Source organism: Teleopsis dalmanni, chromosome 1 (genome assembly GCF_002237135.1).
Source record: "Teleopsis dalmanni isolate 2A chromosome 1, ASM223713v2, whole genome shotgun sequence".
Taxonomy (NCBI): domain Eukaryota; kingdom Metazoa; phylum Arthropoda; class Insecta; order Diptera; family Diopsidae; genus Teleopsis; species Teleopsis dalmanni.
Window position 1 is genome coordinate 128,781,128 of NC_051846.1, and position 15,542 is coordinate 128,796,669.

A 15,542-nucleotide genomic window follows, 5' to 3' on the forward strand; every position below is an offset into this window, starting at 1 on the left:
GTTTACAAATTTTATAAATATTATGATAATAGGTTTACAAATTTGCTTATTAAGAAAGCTTAAAAAAATTTTTTTTTTGTTTTTGTTTTTTTTTTTAAATATATTTGCTTCGAACATTATTACAATGTATTTATAAAAATGTTTTTCAATTTAATTTAAATTATTACAAATTATTACAAAAAATTGTTGGGACTTGCAAAAATTTATTTAGGTTATTATTATATAGAAATGTTAAGTCTTCATAAAAATATTTAAGTTTTCTAGTTGCCTACGCCCCACCCGGAGGATACTATTAATACTGAAGAAACTGGAGATGCCTACCAAGCTCCTACCCGTGTTGACATCGATCAAATCCTATATCCCCGTCCTAATAAAAGACGGATAATATCATCCCCAGCACACAAATACGCTTGTAACTAATAAAAAAATTTTGAGAAGATTATTTTACGTGTTATTATTTATTATTATTATTTTAATGTACGACTAATGGTGTTTTTTTTTTTTATTTTTTTTTGTTTTTTTTTTTTTTTGTTTGTTATGGTTTGGATGTACTGGCGGCGGTGGTGCTGGTGTAGGGTTTGCATTGCATGTATTCGCGAACTGAACTGTATTCTGTGAAGGAAGCGGTGGAGGAATTGGTGCTGCTTGTGCCACGTATGAATTAGTATATTGTGTAGGCGTACTTTGCACTGTAAGATGAGGCGGATAATTCCTTATTACCGACTGTAGACTCAGTGTCCTGTGAAGGGGGGTGCTTCCGATTCGTTCAAAGTACGTTTATTCAATTTTACGTATAGTGCATATATAATTGTTTTTAAAAATAATAACTGCCACTACCGAGATCGTCATCGCTGTTGTTACAGTTTTCCAATGGAAATGTAATTCCTCTATTCTCTTCAGGTTATCCTGTTGTCTCCAGACAATATCTTCCAACGTTAATTATTGGTTTCTTTCCTCAATATTTTCTGTATAGCCTGGAGGCAGCACTAATACTTGATGTGTTTTCATTAGTTGATTTTATTTAGATTTTTGAAGCAGATATTTTGTCCTTTATTTTGGAACATCTTCAGGGCTATAATAATTAAACAAAAAAAATTACAAAAAAAATTTTTTAAAAATTACACATTACAATTAAAATAATACTTTAATTTTTAATAAAAAGCTTAATTTAAGGTTTATGACTTTAAAATTAAAACAATATATACGAAAAATTAACATATATATAAAAAATGACACTATTGAACTCAAAGACATAAAATGAAGAATAATTATTTTTATTTTTATTTTTAACATCACATATGTTAAGTGATCAGACAATAATAAAACTTAGAAACAAAAATAAAAAAATGGAAAAATATAATCTATTTTGTTATGTCAAAAGACCTTTAGTACAATTTGTATAGTTGTCTTTGTTTTATAAATTCAAAAAATGTAATATACATTATTATTATTTCTCTTAAAACGGTTCTGTATCAATATCAACCGGTCGAATTGTTTTCTTTTAACCGATATTTGTCAAATAAATAAGAATAAATAAGAATAAAGAGCACTGAAATTCTCTGTCTTTTTTAAAATTCACCACCTTGTAATAATTTAATATGATGTGTATTACTTCAGCTAGTACTCTTTTTTGGTAGTTGTTTTCAATTTCAAGAATTGAAACTTCTTCGAAATTGAAAGTATGTCTAGCTGAATGATGATGTTCAAATAGGGCTGTTTTTTTTATAATCATCAGCGCGTCTGCACGTACTTTTATGTTCACTTAACCTTTTTGATAATTTTTGTTTTGTCATTCCTATATAAGATTTGTTGCAATCATTGCAATTAATCTTATATATTAGATTTGATAAATTTTCTTTTTTCTCTTAATCCTTCAGCTTAGAGAAAAAGACATTGGTTGTTTTTAAATTATATAATACAACGTCAATTATTTGTTCTTCTTTGAACAGTTTCGATATTTTTTGAGATAATCCAGGAATGTTTGGAAAAGTGCACCTTTTTTTAATATTATTTGAATTACTCGCTGTTGTGTTTTTATCTAATTGTGTATGTTTATTTGAAAATAATATTTTGTTAATGAAATATTTGGGGTAGTTATTATTGTTTAGTATTTTTTTAATTTGTTTAATATTAGCTGCGTTTCAGCAAACATGATCCGCTCAATTTTACATGCAAAACAAAAACAATGGGGTGAACCAGCAATTGATCTGGTTCACTTTCTGGTTCAATGTGGAATGTATGTAAAAGATAAAAATGGAACGTATTTTAATGCAAATGAAGTTGGCAATGTGATGCAACGGTGTAGTAAAATTATAAACAAATCTACATTTATATTTATTTATTATTGATTTTATTTATTTATTATTTATTTTATGTACCTATTTATTTAATATGTCATTATTATTTATTTCTTTGTTTGAAGTAATGTTTTAATTATTACAATTACTATAAATTAAAATTAATTAAAATTATTACTTTAATTATTTACGTTTTATTATTATTAAAAAAGTGTTGTTTGATAATTTATGAAAATCAATTAATTTGAAATGAATATATAAACATTAAGTTGAATACATTTATTTAATTAAAACAGAACAATACATAACGAAACAGGCTCTCCAACATACACGTTTAAAAAAAACCATTGCAAACTGCTTGCAAGTTTAAGCTATATTCATGCTTCCTTTTGAAATAAGCCTAATTGCTAAGGTGAGGTACATTTATTTTAACATGTGTGCTGTCAATCACGAACGGATATTTTGCAATTGATATAAGCTAAACACTAGTTCTTTCAATTATTCTCCATACAGAAGCTTTTGGTATGCCAAAACAAATACCAAATTCGCGAAAAGTATTTATATTTGCCATATACCACAAAAATATGTAAATTTCCTTCATTGCTCTCGTTCAATTGTGACCACCACGGTTATTTTGTATTTGCTGATTGGATTTTATTAACAAATCTATTAAAATATGAAACATAATTAATATATAGCAATTGTATTTTTTATGCGCAAATACCAATTTAATAATCTTTAACGGAACAATTATTGATCGTTTCCATAAAATTTCCACTATATCCATGCTGATGCACTTCATCCCTTGAGCTTAATACACTTGGACTAGTGTTTAAAAAGAAAATGGAGAAGTCAGTTTTGCTCGATAATTCTAATAAAATCTGCAATTTCCATTTATTTACTATAGAATTAAATTTAAGTTTTTAAGTAAATACTAAATAAAAACTTACATTTCATACTTCAGACATTTCAACAGATTTTATTTATTTTCCAAGTTTTAGATTTTTTGTATTCAAAATTTTCTCACTTATTTTTTTAGCGCCAAAATTATTCACATAAATCAAAAAATTTTGTATACAAACCCAACTATCATATTTCATGCGTTGCCAATTATTTTCAAACGTGATCCGTATCGTTTCAGCAAAGATGATTCAGATCATTGAGCGGATCAGGTTTGCTGAAACGCAGCTATTATCTTCCATAAATATTTCATTACTTAAAGCTTTGACTCTGCTTATAAAGTTTCTAACAGTGTTGATTTTTTGGTATATTGGATAATTAGATAAAAAATTCAGAAATCTACCTGAAGATGTCGGTTTTTTATACCAGTTGGTGATAATATTGTTCTCAGTTCTCATTACCATTATATCTAAGAAAGGTATTTTTCTATCCTTTTCAATTTCATATGTGAATTGAATATGCGGATTCACATTGTTAAAAGCTGTAACCGTATTTTTAACTTCGTCTTTGGGAATTGCAAATAACGTGTCATCAACATAATACATGGCTAATGTTACTTCAAATGGTAATTTATTTAAAACAGTTGATATTATAATCTCCATAATGAAGTTAGCTAGTGATGGTGATGCTGGATTTCCCATTGATGTACCGTCCAATTGATGTATAATTTTTTTATTAAATTTAAAAAAAACTATTGTTAAAAATAAATAAAATAATTTCTATGAATTTGTCTTTTGGAATTGTCGTAAAACAACTTATAAAACACCAGTATTTTTTGATCATTTCTATCACCAAGGTTTTGGGAATACTAGGAAACAGGGATATTACATCTAATGATATTAATATGTATCCATCTGGAATATTCGTCTTTTTTAATATCTCAATTGCTTCGAACGAGTTTTTAATACTACGGTGGAAAGTGGAACATATTTTTGAAAATATTTTGTGAATAAATGTAGATAAGTTGTAAGTAGGTGAATTAATGTTGCAAATGACAGGTCTATAAGCTATGTTTCCTACTTTATGAGTTTTTCTGAGACCATATACTGTGGGGCATATACTGTTATGTTTTTTTAATTGATACACCTCAGTTTTTTCTATGATTCCCGCTTTTGATAGTGAGTCAATAATTGCATTACTTTTAGTCTCAATTGATGTGGTAGGATCTTTATTCATCACTAGACATCTCTGTCATATATTGGAAATATTCTTCTTTATATGAAATAACCGTAGAGTTTGCCTTATCTGCTCTTGTTACAATAATGTTGTTGTTATCATGTAAAAATTTTTTCGTAGTATTTATGTCTATTTTCATACTATTGGTTTTATTAAGTAATTGTCCATTTGAATAAAAATTGGTAATCATATTTATTCCTTTCATTCTCAACTGGTCTAATTTATTATTGTTATACGGATGTTATTGTATACAATATTCAAAATCTTTAATAATAGTAGTCATGTTGACATCTTTTTTTTCCAATTGAGAGAAAATTTTGGACCCATTCCTAAAATTCTTTGGACTGGTGGAGAAAGTTCAATATTGGTGTAATTTTGAATAAATTCCTTTCTACGAGTAATTGTAAATGTATCATGTTTTTTTAACAGATGTTCGAATTTTTTACAATTAGATTTCTTAACTTTATCAAACAACGAGTTGTATCTATCTTTTAATCTTATATAAAAGCTGTCTAATATGGCGTTTACACTGGCCGAAAATGGCTCATTTTGAATGAGCCATTTGAAAGTGTTTACATTAGTTGTATTTCATTTGTTCTCATTTCAAACAGCTGATTTTTCAACTTGCATGTTGATTTGATTTTTGGCCTGTGCCAAAAAAATGTTGCATGAAGGTTAAATATGCCTTCAAACCTTACAATATAAACTTAAAACATATTTTTAACTTCGATTAATTACTTTTTGGGAAGTTAAAGTTCTAAAAAGAATTGCATCGTTTTCAAGAAAATGCAACCACCAAACATTTGTTTACCTTTTTTGTAAATATGTCAAAAACAGCTTTCTCAAACTGTCAAAATGCTATGAAAAGCTTTTATTTATGGTATGTTCAATGGATTCCTTTGCACTTGGAACATATGTGGAATGCATTCGAACGTCTTTCATACAGAATGTGAGAAAATTGCTCATTTTTGCGGTTGAAATTTTATATGCAAGAATGAGTCATTCGATACTCATTTTCGATTTTTGACCAAAATGAGCCATTTTCGGCCAATGTAAACGCCATATAAGGTTATTGCATCAATGTTTTGTCTAAGTTCCGATTTTATTTTGGTTATTTCTTTGTTTGTAATATCAATTTTCCATATTGTTATTTTGATTTCCAAGTTTAAAATTGATCGTCTAAATATTTTTAAAATATTGTCAGCTTTATTCTTATATGGTTGATTGTCTGTTGTTATAGTGAATATGCAGTTAATATTATTTTTTATATGTGAAGGTATTATGTTTTTGTCTACATTTGAGCAAGAAAATTCTTCTGTTGTTAAAATTTGCCAATGTTTTACTTAAGTTCATTAGTTGTTTTAATAGTAACATGTTCTTGAAACCAAATTTTGTTTTTATTTCCACAAAGAAGCCATTAGTATTCATAATTAAGCTTGTTATTTTTTTGTTATCATCTGTTTTCGTATTATTTTTTAAATTAATAATTTTTCAACTATCAGACAAACCACAATAAAATGCTTTTATTTAGAAATTTGAAGCAGATATATCGTCCTTTATTTTAGAACATCTTCAGTGCTATAATAATTATACAAAAAAAATTACAAAAAAGATTTTTTAAAAATTACACATTACAATTAAAATAATACCTTAATTTTTAATGAAAAGCTTAATTTAAGGTTTATGACTTTAAAATTCAAACAATATATACGAAAAAGTAACATATATATAAAAAAATGACACTATTGAACTCAAAAACATAAAATGAAGAATAATTATTTTTATTTTTATTTTTAACATCACATATGTTTGTAACATAAAATTTACACTCATAAATTTTATGACACAATAATAAAAAAACAAAATATAGACAAAATAAAAAACAAGAAAAAAAAAACACACAACAAAACCACTAATAAAACTTGTAAACAACGCACCGTTGCAATTGCAAGAACAAACATACTGTTTGCTTCGCACATCGCAGGTATAAAAGGCGAAGCAAAAGCAGTAGACTGGCAGTCAGCGAAGCATCGAGCTAGTAAAGACATCGTTCTAAACTTGCAAGCTGATACATCGGTGAACGGAAATACACATTTCAGTTCGCATTGTTTTTTTTTTTTAAAATATAATAGAAATAAACATTTCTATTATATAATTACTTGTAAACCAAATCGGTGAATAGAAATATACATTTCAGTTCACATTGTTTTTTTTAAATATAATAGAAATAAACATTTAATAATTTTATAATAGAAATAAACATAATTACTTGTAAACCAAATCGGTGAATAGAAATATACATTTCAGTTCACATTGTTTTTTTTAAATATAATAGAAATAAACATTTCTATTATATAATTACTTGTAAACCAAATCGGTGAATAGAAATATACATTTCAGTTCACATTGTTTTTTTTAAATATAATAGAAATAAACATTTCTATTATAAAATCAATAGTCGGTGAATAGAAATATACATTTCAGTTCACATTGTTTTTTTTCTAATATAATAGAAATAAACATTTCTATTATAAAATCAATAGTCGGATATACAGTAGCAATAGAAACATACATTGCTATTTTCTTTGTATATAACGAAAGCAACACTCAGTGATTGTAGCGAAGCCACCGCCCACCGTACATCCAAACTCACCACTGCTCCTAACAAATAAATTTATTGTAGGACTGGACCTGGAATCCGGCGAGCAACACCCCGGCCAGAAAGGTTCGTTACAATTGGCGCCCGAGCAGGGACAGTGGGAACAAAACTGACCAACATCTTCAGTTGAGTATGGAAGACAAACCAACGGTGGTACCATCAGGAATCAAGGAAGTGACAGGACAGGCAGGCCGTAAAACAGCAGTCGCTTCGACAAGTGCAAAGCGATTAGCATCAGGAGGTAAATCTTGGATTTACTTCGCGAAAAAGGAGGAACTGGTGAGTTACGCAGACGAGTTCGGACTAGATCCAAGTGGTTCTCTGGAGGAACTTCGGAAAAAACTTTCAACGTTCATGGATTCAGAGGCAGCTGAGAAAGATACTGCCCGGCTACAGGAACTCGCTAAACTATATATCAGAAGCTCATCACCGGGAGTCATTGAAAATAGACGTCCTTCGATAACTAAGGGAGGAAGTGTAACCATGGCAGAATATCCAGTGATAATCAATCAAGTCAGAAAATGGGAATGCCACTACTCAGGGGAACACGAAATACTACCATTTATAGAACGGATCGAGGAACTGGCGGATATGTACGGAATACATAGGGACTTATTACCGAAACTAATGCCTGAAGTACTAAAAGACAAGGCACTGATCTGGTTCAGGAATAACAACAAGCGATGGACCGAGTGGCCATCATTCAAAGCAGATATATTAGCATTCTTCTTGCCCCCAAGATACTTCGAACAATTAGAGGACAAAATAGGAGCCCGCCTGCAACAACCCAGGGAACTGTTCAGAGATTATGTATTGGCACTGCAGAACATCATGCAATATTCAACATACAGTGAAGAGATAAAATTAGAGAGGATCTACCGGAACAGCCGTACCGAGTATCAATGGTACATCCGTAGGAAAGACTTCCAGTCATTATCCGAGCTGTTAACATTAGCTGGGGACCTGGAGGTACTGACCGCTACAGACCGTCAAGTAAGAAATACGCTACCGGCTAAGGAGATCAAAGCAAGAGTGATTGATGCATCTGAAGACAAGATCAAAGATGTCAGGACAGCTTGTCGTCGTTGCGGGCAACAAGGACACTTGAGGTGGAATTGTCGTTTTACAAGCATCTTATTTTGTTGGGAATGCGGGAAAAAAGGAAAACGTACAATTGATTGCTGCAGGAACCAGGGAAACGAGATCAGGGTCCATCGACAGAACGGGGCGATGGGACCTCAAGACAACACCCCGTCCCACCAGTAGGATGCATGAAGCTCAGTGAAACACGTCTGTCGGCCCAAGTAACTATTAATCAACAAGTCATAAAAGCAACGATCGATACAGGATCCTCGCGAAGTTTCATCAATTCGCAAACGGCAGCAAAACTTAAGGGAAAAATCTTGCTTAACTCTGAACCTACACAAGTACGTATGGCGGATGGCGTACAACACTCCACCAAGCAACAAATGGCAACATCTATCACGCTTGGGACAAGACCCACAAAGTTAAGATTAATTCTACTACCAAACCTGATCGATGAGGTAATTTTGGGACTGAACTTTTTGGCTGCTATGGGAGCCTCATTAACTTGCGGAGGTCAAAATTTACAGTTTAGATATCACAAACACGGGACGACGGTAGCAAACACCATACAAGTATCAACATCAAAACAAAGAACAATGGAGGTAGAATTCAAGGAATTTTTGAAACCGGAATTAGACAAGTGTTCACAGATTAAAGGACCCAGTAATATTACGGAACATCGCATCATCATGTGTCACGAGCAACCCATCAAATAGCAATATTACCCACGCAACCCGGCGATGCAAGCAATCATCAATGAACATGTTAACGAGCTATTAAAAAACGATTACATCGAACCGTCGAGAAGCGCGTACAGTGCTCCAATTGTGTTGGTACGGAAGAAAAACGGCAAGTGGAGGTTCTGTATAGACTATCGCCAACTAAACACACAATCAATCCCCGATGCTTACCCTCTACCTCGCATTCACCACATTTTAGATAGGTTAAGGAGTGCCAAATATATCAGCAGTCTGGATCTTCGCGATGGATACTGGCAAATCCCAATGGAACAGAGTAGTAAACAATATACAGCCTTCACCGTGCCCGGTCGCGGATTATTTCAATGGAAAGTGATGCCTTTTGGCCTACATTCTGCGCCCGCCACTTTTCAACGGGCGTTAGATCGAGTAATAGGGGTGGATCTAGAACCTTACGCTTTTGCATATTTGGATGATATAATCGTCACGGGCAGCAGCTACGAGGAACACAAAGAAAACCTAAGTACGGTGTTAAGACGACTTCGCGAAGCAAACTTAAGAATTAACAGTGATAAGTGCGAGTTCTTCAAGACATCAACGAAATACCTAGGACATGTAATAAGCGAACAAGGTATACACACTGATCCAGAAAAGGTGGAAGCGATATAAAAATTAAACCCACCGACAAGTCTAAAACAACTACGACAATACATCGGAGTCACTTCATGGTATAGGCGATTCGTGCCAGATTTCTCCAGAATAATACACCCGTTAACCACACTTTTAAAAAAAGGTAAACATTGGAAGTGGGCTTCAGAACAACAAGATGCCTTCGACGAGCTTAAAAGGAAACTAACAGAAGCACTAGTTCTCGCTTGTCCAGATTTCAATCTCCCGTTTACTCTCCAGATAGACGCAAGTAACCATGGACTGGGAGCAGTATTAACACAATCCATCAACAACGTCGAACATGTCATTGCCTATGCAAGCCGGCATTTAAACCAAACCGAGGAAAAGTATTCAGCCACCGAAAAAGAATGCTTAGCCATAGTTTGGGCAATTCGCAAAATGCGACCATACCTCGAAGGATATCAATTTACAATTATCACCGATCACCTGGCACTCAAATGGTTAAACTCAATTGACAACCCAACCGGACGTATTGCCAGATGGGCGTTAGAGCTGCAACAATATCAATTCGAAGTTCAATATCGAAAAGGTAAATTAAAGGTCATCGCGGATGCGTTGTCCAGACAACCGGTTGAAAATGTTGCGCGAATAATTCCAGAGTCCAGACAAAGTAATTGTAAGTGCTTCACAAGGAAATTCGAGGAAGTACAGACAAGTCCAGACAGGTTTCCAGATTTCACAATAGCCAATGGTCAACTCTATCGCAGTATCCTTAACTTCACTGATGATGAAAACGCGACATCATGGAAGTTATGCGTACCAGCATCGTTACGTCCACAAATATTTAAAGAAAATCATGACAACCCCACAGCAGGACACCTCGGCATACGAAAGACAATACAGCGTATAACAAGCAGATACTACTGGCCTGGTATGCTCAGAGACATTGGGCAATATGTAAAGAACTGCCGCATCTGCGCACAATATAAAGCCAGTCAATTAAAACCGGCAGGCGAAATGCTCACCCAAATACCCGAGGAGCCATGGGCAACTGTTTGTGCAGATTTTGTCGGTCCGCTGCCAAGATCGAGCAAGGGGAATACGATGTTACTTGTTTTTTTTTGACCGCTTCAGCAAATGGGTGGAACTGATTCCACTGCGAAAGGCCAGTACCGAAGCCACCATCGTCGCATTCCGAGAAAAAATCATCGCAAATTTTGGGGTACCCAAGGTATTGATCACAGATAATGGGCCACAATTCCGCAACAAATCCTTCGAAAGCTACATACAAGAAATTGGAGTCAGACATCAGAGAACGGCACCATACTCGCCGCAAGAAAATCCCACGGAACGAGCAAACAAGACAATAAAAACCATGATCGCTCAATATGCAAATAATCGGCATAGAACATGGGACCACTTTATACCTGAAGTTAAGCTTGCAATCAATTCAGCGTGAAACTACGGGTTATAGCCCCATTTATTTAGTTCAAGGTAGAGAAGCCAGACTACCAGGCGCAACCTTTGACAAATATACACCAGGATGCGGAACAGCCACCAAGAACCAAGATCAGAAGCAATCACAACTACAACAGGTGTTTTCGGCAGTCCGGGCAAACATCGTAGAAGCCTCCGGAACGCAAGCAAAGTATTAAAATTTGCGAAGGAGACCGTGGCGACCAGACATAGGCCAACTGGTGTGGATTAAGGAACACCCAGTCTCAAAAGCAAACCAGGAGTTTACCACGAAACTAGCTCCACGCTACGGGGGTCCATATAGAATAACCACCGTGGTATCGCCAGTCATAGTAAAGGCCACGCATGTAACCACTCACCAGACACGCACCGCACACGTCAAGGACTTGAAATCTGCCAATTCTATGAACTAAAAGTAATAAACAAAGTAAACCACATGAAAACGAAAATAAAATTTAATAAAAATAAACCACCTAAAAACAACAAAAGAATAACGGTTCCCATATAAAAATCAAGTATAAAAGACGATACCATTCAACAAACAAAACAATCGATCACAGAACCTTGAAACGACAACATGTCAAAGTGGGAGTAAAGCGTTCAGAAATTCAGAGAACACTCGGCTAAGCTCAAGGCGCAGCAGAGTGAAATTAAAATAGTAGCTGCAGGGAAAAAATTGAAAGGCAACCGGTACGCACCGGCTACTCCTGTTCACTCTGAGGTGCTAGCGTGTGTCCGAAAACCCACCTGTCCAAGACGACCACCTACATCAATTTCGCAAAACCGGTCGAGATACCGAGAAGCTAGTCCAGACGACACCTTGGATTGTGATACCGGGAACGACTTAAGGTGTCTCGAGATCGCAGTATCTGTTTCCAGCGAGATTACACCGCCACCCGCCGGAATTGAAAAGCAATGGCCAGAGGGGTTGAACAAAAAAAAACCAACGAAGCGCTGGCAAACTGAAAACCAGGTCGACAAATCATGTTTCTTCGGGTAATCGACCAACAGAGATATCAGGTTAAGATCAGTCGAGGAGGAGTGGTACGAGTTTGTCAACTCAATGGAAAAACCGGGGAAGTGTAACATAGAATTTACACTCATAAATTTTATGACACAATAATAAAAAAACAAAATATAGACAAAATAAAAAACAAGAAAAAAAAAAACACACAACAAAACCACTAATAAAACTTGTAAACAACGCACCGTTGCAATTGCAAGAACAAACATACTGTTTGCTTCGCACATCGCAGGTATAAAAGGCGAAGCAAAAGCAGTAGACTGGCAGTCAGCGAAGCATCGAGCTAGTAAAGACATCGTTCTAAACTTGCAAGCTGATACATCGGTGAACGGAAATACACATTTCAGTTCGCATTGTTTTTTTTTTTTAAAATATAATAGAAATAAACATTTCTATTATATAATTACTTGTAAACCAAATCGGTGAATAGAAATATACATTTCAGTTCACATTGTTTTTTTTAAATATAATAGAAATAAACATTTAATAATTTTATAATAGAAATAAACATAATTACTTGTAAACCAAATCGGTGAATAGAAATATACATTTCAGTTCACATTGTTTTTTTTAAATATAATAGAAATAAACATTTCTATTATATAATTACTTGTAAACCAAATCGGTGAATAGAAATATACATTTCAGTTCACATTGTTTTTTTTAAATATAATAGAAATAAACATTTCTATTATAAAATCAATAGTCGGTGAATAGAAATATACATTTCAGTTCACATTGTTTTTTTTCTAATATAATAGAAATAAACATTTCTATTATAAAATCAATAGTCGGATATACAGTAGCAATAGAAACATACATTGCTATTTTCTTTGTATATAACGAAAGCAACACTCAGTGATTGTAGCGAAGCCACCGCCCACCGTACATCCAAACTCACCACTGCTCCTAACAAATAAATTTATTGTAGGACTGGACCTGGAATCCGGCGAGCAACACCCCGGCCAGAAAGGTTCGTTACAATTGGCGCCCGAGCAGGGACAGTGGGAACAAAACTGACCAACATCTTCAGTTGAGTATGGAAGACAAACCAACGGTGGTACCATCAGGAATCAAGGAAGTGACAGGACAGGCAGGCCGTAAAACAGCAGTCGCTTCGACAAGCGCAAAGCGATTAGCATCAGGAGGTAAATCTTGGATTTACTTCGCGAAAAAGGAGGAACTGGTGAGTTACGCAGACGAGTTCGGACTAGATCCAAGTGGTTCTCTGGAGGAACTTCGGAAAAAACTTTCAACGTTCATGGATTCAGAGGCAGCTGAGAAAGATACTGCCCGGCTACAGGAACTCGCTAAACTATATATCAGAAGCTCATCACCGGGAGTCATTGAAAATAGACGTCCTTCGATAACTAAGGGAGGAAGTGTAACCATGGCAGAATATCCAGTGATAATCAATCAAGTCAGAAAATGGGAATGCCACTACTCAGGGGAACACGAAATACTACCATTTATAGAACGGATCGAGGAACTGGCGGATATGTACGGAATACATAGGGACTTATTACCGAAACTAATGCCTGAAGTACTAAAAGACAAGGCACTGATCTGGTTCAGGAATAACAACAAGCGATGGACCGAGTGGCCATCATTCAAAGCAGATATATTAGCATTCTTCTTGCCCCCAAGATACTTCGAACAATTAGAGGACAAAATACGAGCCCGCCTGCAACAACCCAGGGAACTGTTCAGAGATTATGTATTGGCACTGCAGAACATCATGCAATATTCAACATACAGTGAAGAGATAAAATTAGAGAGGATCTACCGGAACAGCCGTACCGAGTATCAATGGTACATCCGTAGGAAAGACTTCCAGTCATTATCCGAGCTGTTAACATTAGCTGGGGACCTGGAGGTACTGACCGCTACAGACCGTCAAGTAAGAAATACGCTACCGGCTAAGGAGATCAAAGCAAGAGTGATTGATGCATCTGAAGACAAGATCAAAGATGTCAGGACAGCTTGTCGTCGTTGCGGGCAACAAGGACACTTGAGGTGGAATTGTCGTTTTACAAGCATCTTATTTTGTTGGGAATGCGGGAAAAAAGGAAAACGTACAATTGATTGCTGCAGGAACCAGGGAAACGAGATCAGGGTCCATCGACAGAACGGGGCGATGGGACCTCAAGACAACACCCCGTCCCACCAGTAGGATGCATGAAGCTCAGTGAAACACGTCTGTCGGCCCAAGTAACTATTAATCAACAAGTCATAAAAGCAACGATCGATACAGGATCCTCGCGAAGTTTCATCAATTCGCAAACGGCAGCAAAACTTAAGGGAAAAATCTTGCTTAACTCTGAACCTACACAAGTACGTATGGCGGATGGCGTACAACACTCCACCAAGCAACAAATGGCAACATCTATCACGCTTGGGACAAGACCCACAAAGTTAAGATTAATTCTACTACCAAACCTGATCGATGAGGTAATTTTGGGACTGAACTTTTTGGCTGCTATGGGAGCCTCATTAACTTGCGGAGGTCAAAATTTACAGTTTAGATATCACAAACACGGGACGACGGTAGCAAACACCATACAAGTATCAACATCAAAACAAAGAACAATGGAGGTAGAATTCAAGGAATTTTTGAAACCGGAATTAGACAAGTGTTCACAGATTAAAGGACCCAGTAATATTACGGAACATCGCATCATCATGTGTCACGAGCAACCCATCAAATAGCAATATTACCCACGCAACCCGGCGATGCAAGCAATCATCAATGAACATGTTAACGAGCTATTAAAAAACGATTACATCGAACCGTCGAGAAGCGCGTACAGTGCTCCAATTGTGTTGGTACGGAAGAAAAACGGCAAGTGGAGGTTCTGTATAGACTATCGCCAACTAAACACACAATCAATCCCCGATGCTTACCCTCTACCTCGCATTCACCACATTTTAGATAGGTTAAGGAGTGCCAAATAGTGGTGCCAAACTTCGTTACTTTTGTGTATTTGTAACAACCCGTTACTTTTCGAATATGTATTCGTTACTCAGTATTCGTTACTGCGGTTTCGTTACTGCGTTTTCGTTACTGCGCTTTCGTTACTGTGCATTCGTTACTGAAGTTTAAATGCTTTTTTTCGGCAATAAAAGAAATTTTTAAAAGCATATATATTTATTATAATAAATTGTAGATTTAATACATTAGAATTATTTTATTGAATTGTTTGATCCGCATATTTTGCATTTAGCTTTTTACGCTCTACTGGTTCAATCGAATCCAAATTTCACTTTTTTATATTAATATTTTTAAACATATTTAATGAATTTGATAGCGAAGAAAAATTTTGTTCAAAATATAGTAGTTATTATTATATCACAAAAACAATTGCTTAAAAGTAATCGTTACTAAGTACTCGAAAGAGTAGTTATAATAAATATTACTCATTGGTAAAAAGAGTAAAAGTAACGAATACAATAAAAAGTTTGTATTCGTTACTCAGGTATTTCTTGAGTAACGAATACAAAGTAACGGATAGTTACATTTTTGGCACTACTAGTGC

General features: G+C 34.8%; 1 protein-coding gene across 3 annotated transcripts in view; it reads left to right on the forward strand.

Annotated features, from left to right (window-relative positions):
* LOC119668560 (RUN domain-containing protein 1) overlaps positions 1 to 15,542 on the forward strand; it is a 94,882-nt gene that overhangs the window by 24,022 nt on the left and 55,318 nt on the right. Inside the window, exon 4 of one of the 3 annotated variants that reach the window (XM_038078112.1) lies at positions 265 to 442. The exons of 1 other annotated variant lie outside the window; for it this stretch is intronic. In XM_038078112.1, coding sequence (XP_037934040.1) covers positions 265 to 385 — 121 coding nt within the window. In that variant the 3' untranslated portion in view covers positions 386 to 442. Of the gene's footprint in view, positions 1 to 256; positions 443 to 15,542 lie in introns of those variants that run through there. One more of the 3 variants, XM_038078114.1, reaches the window with a different exon arrangement.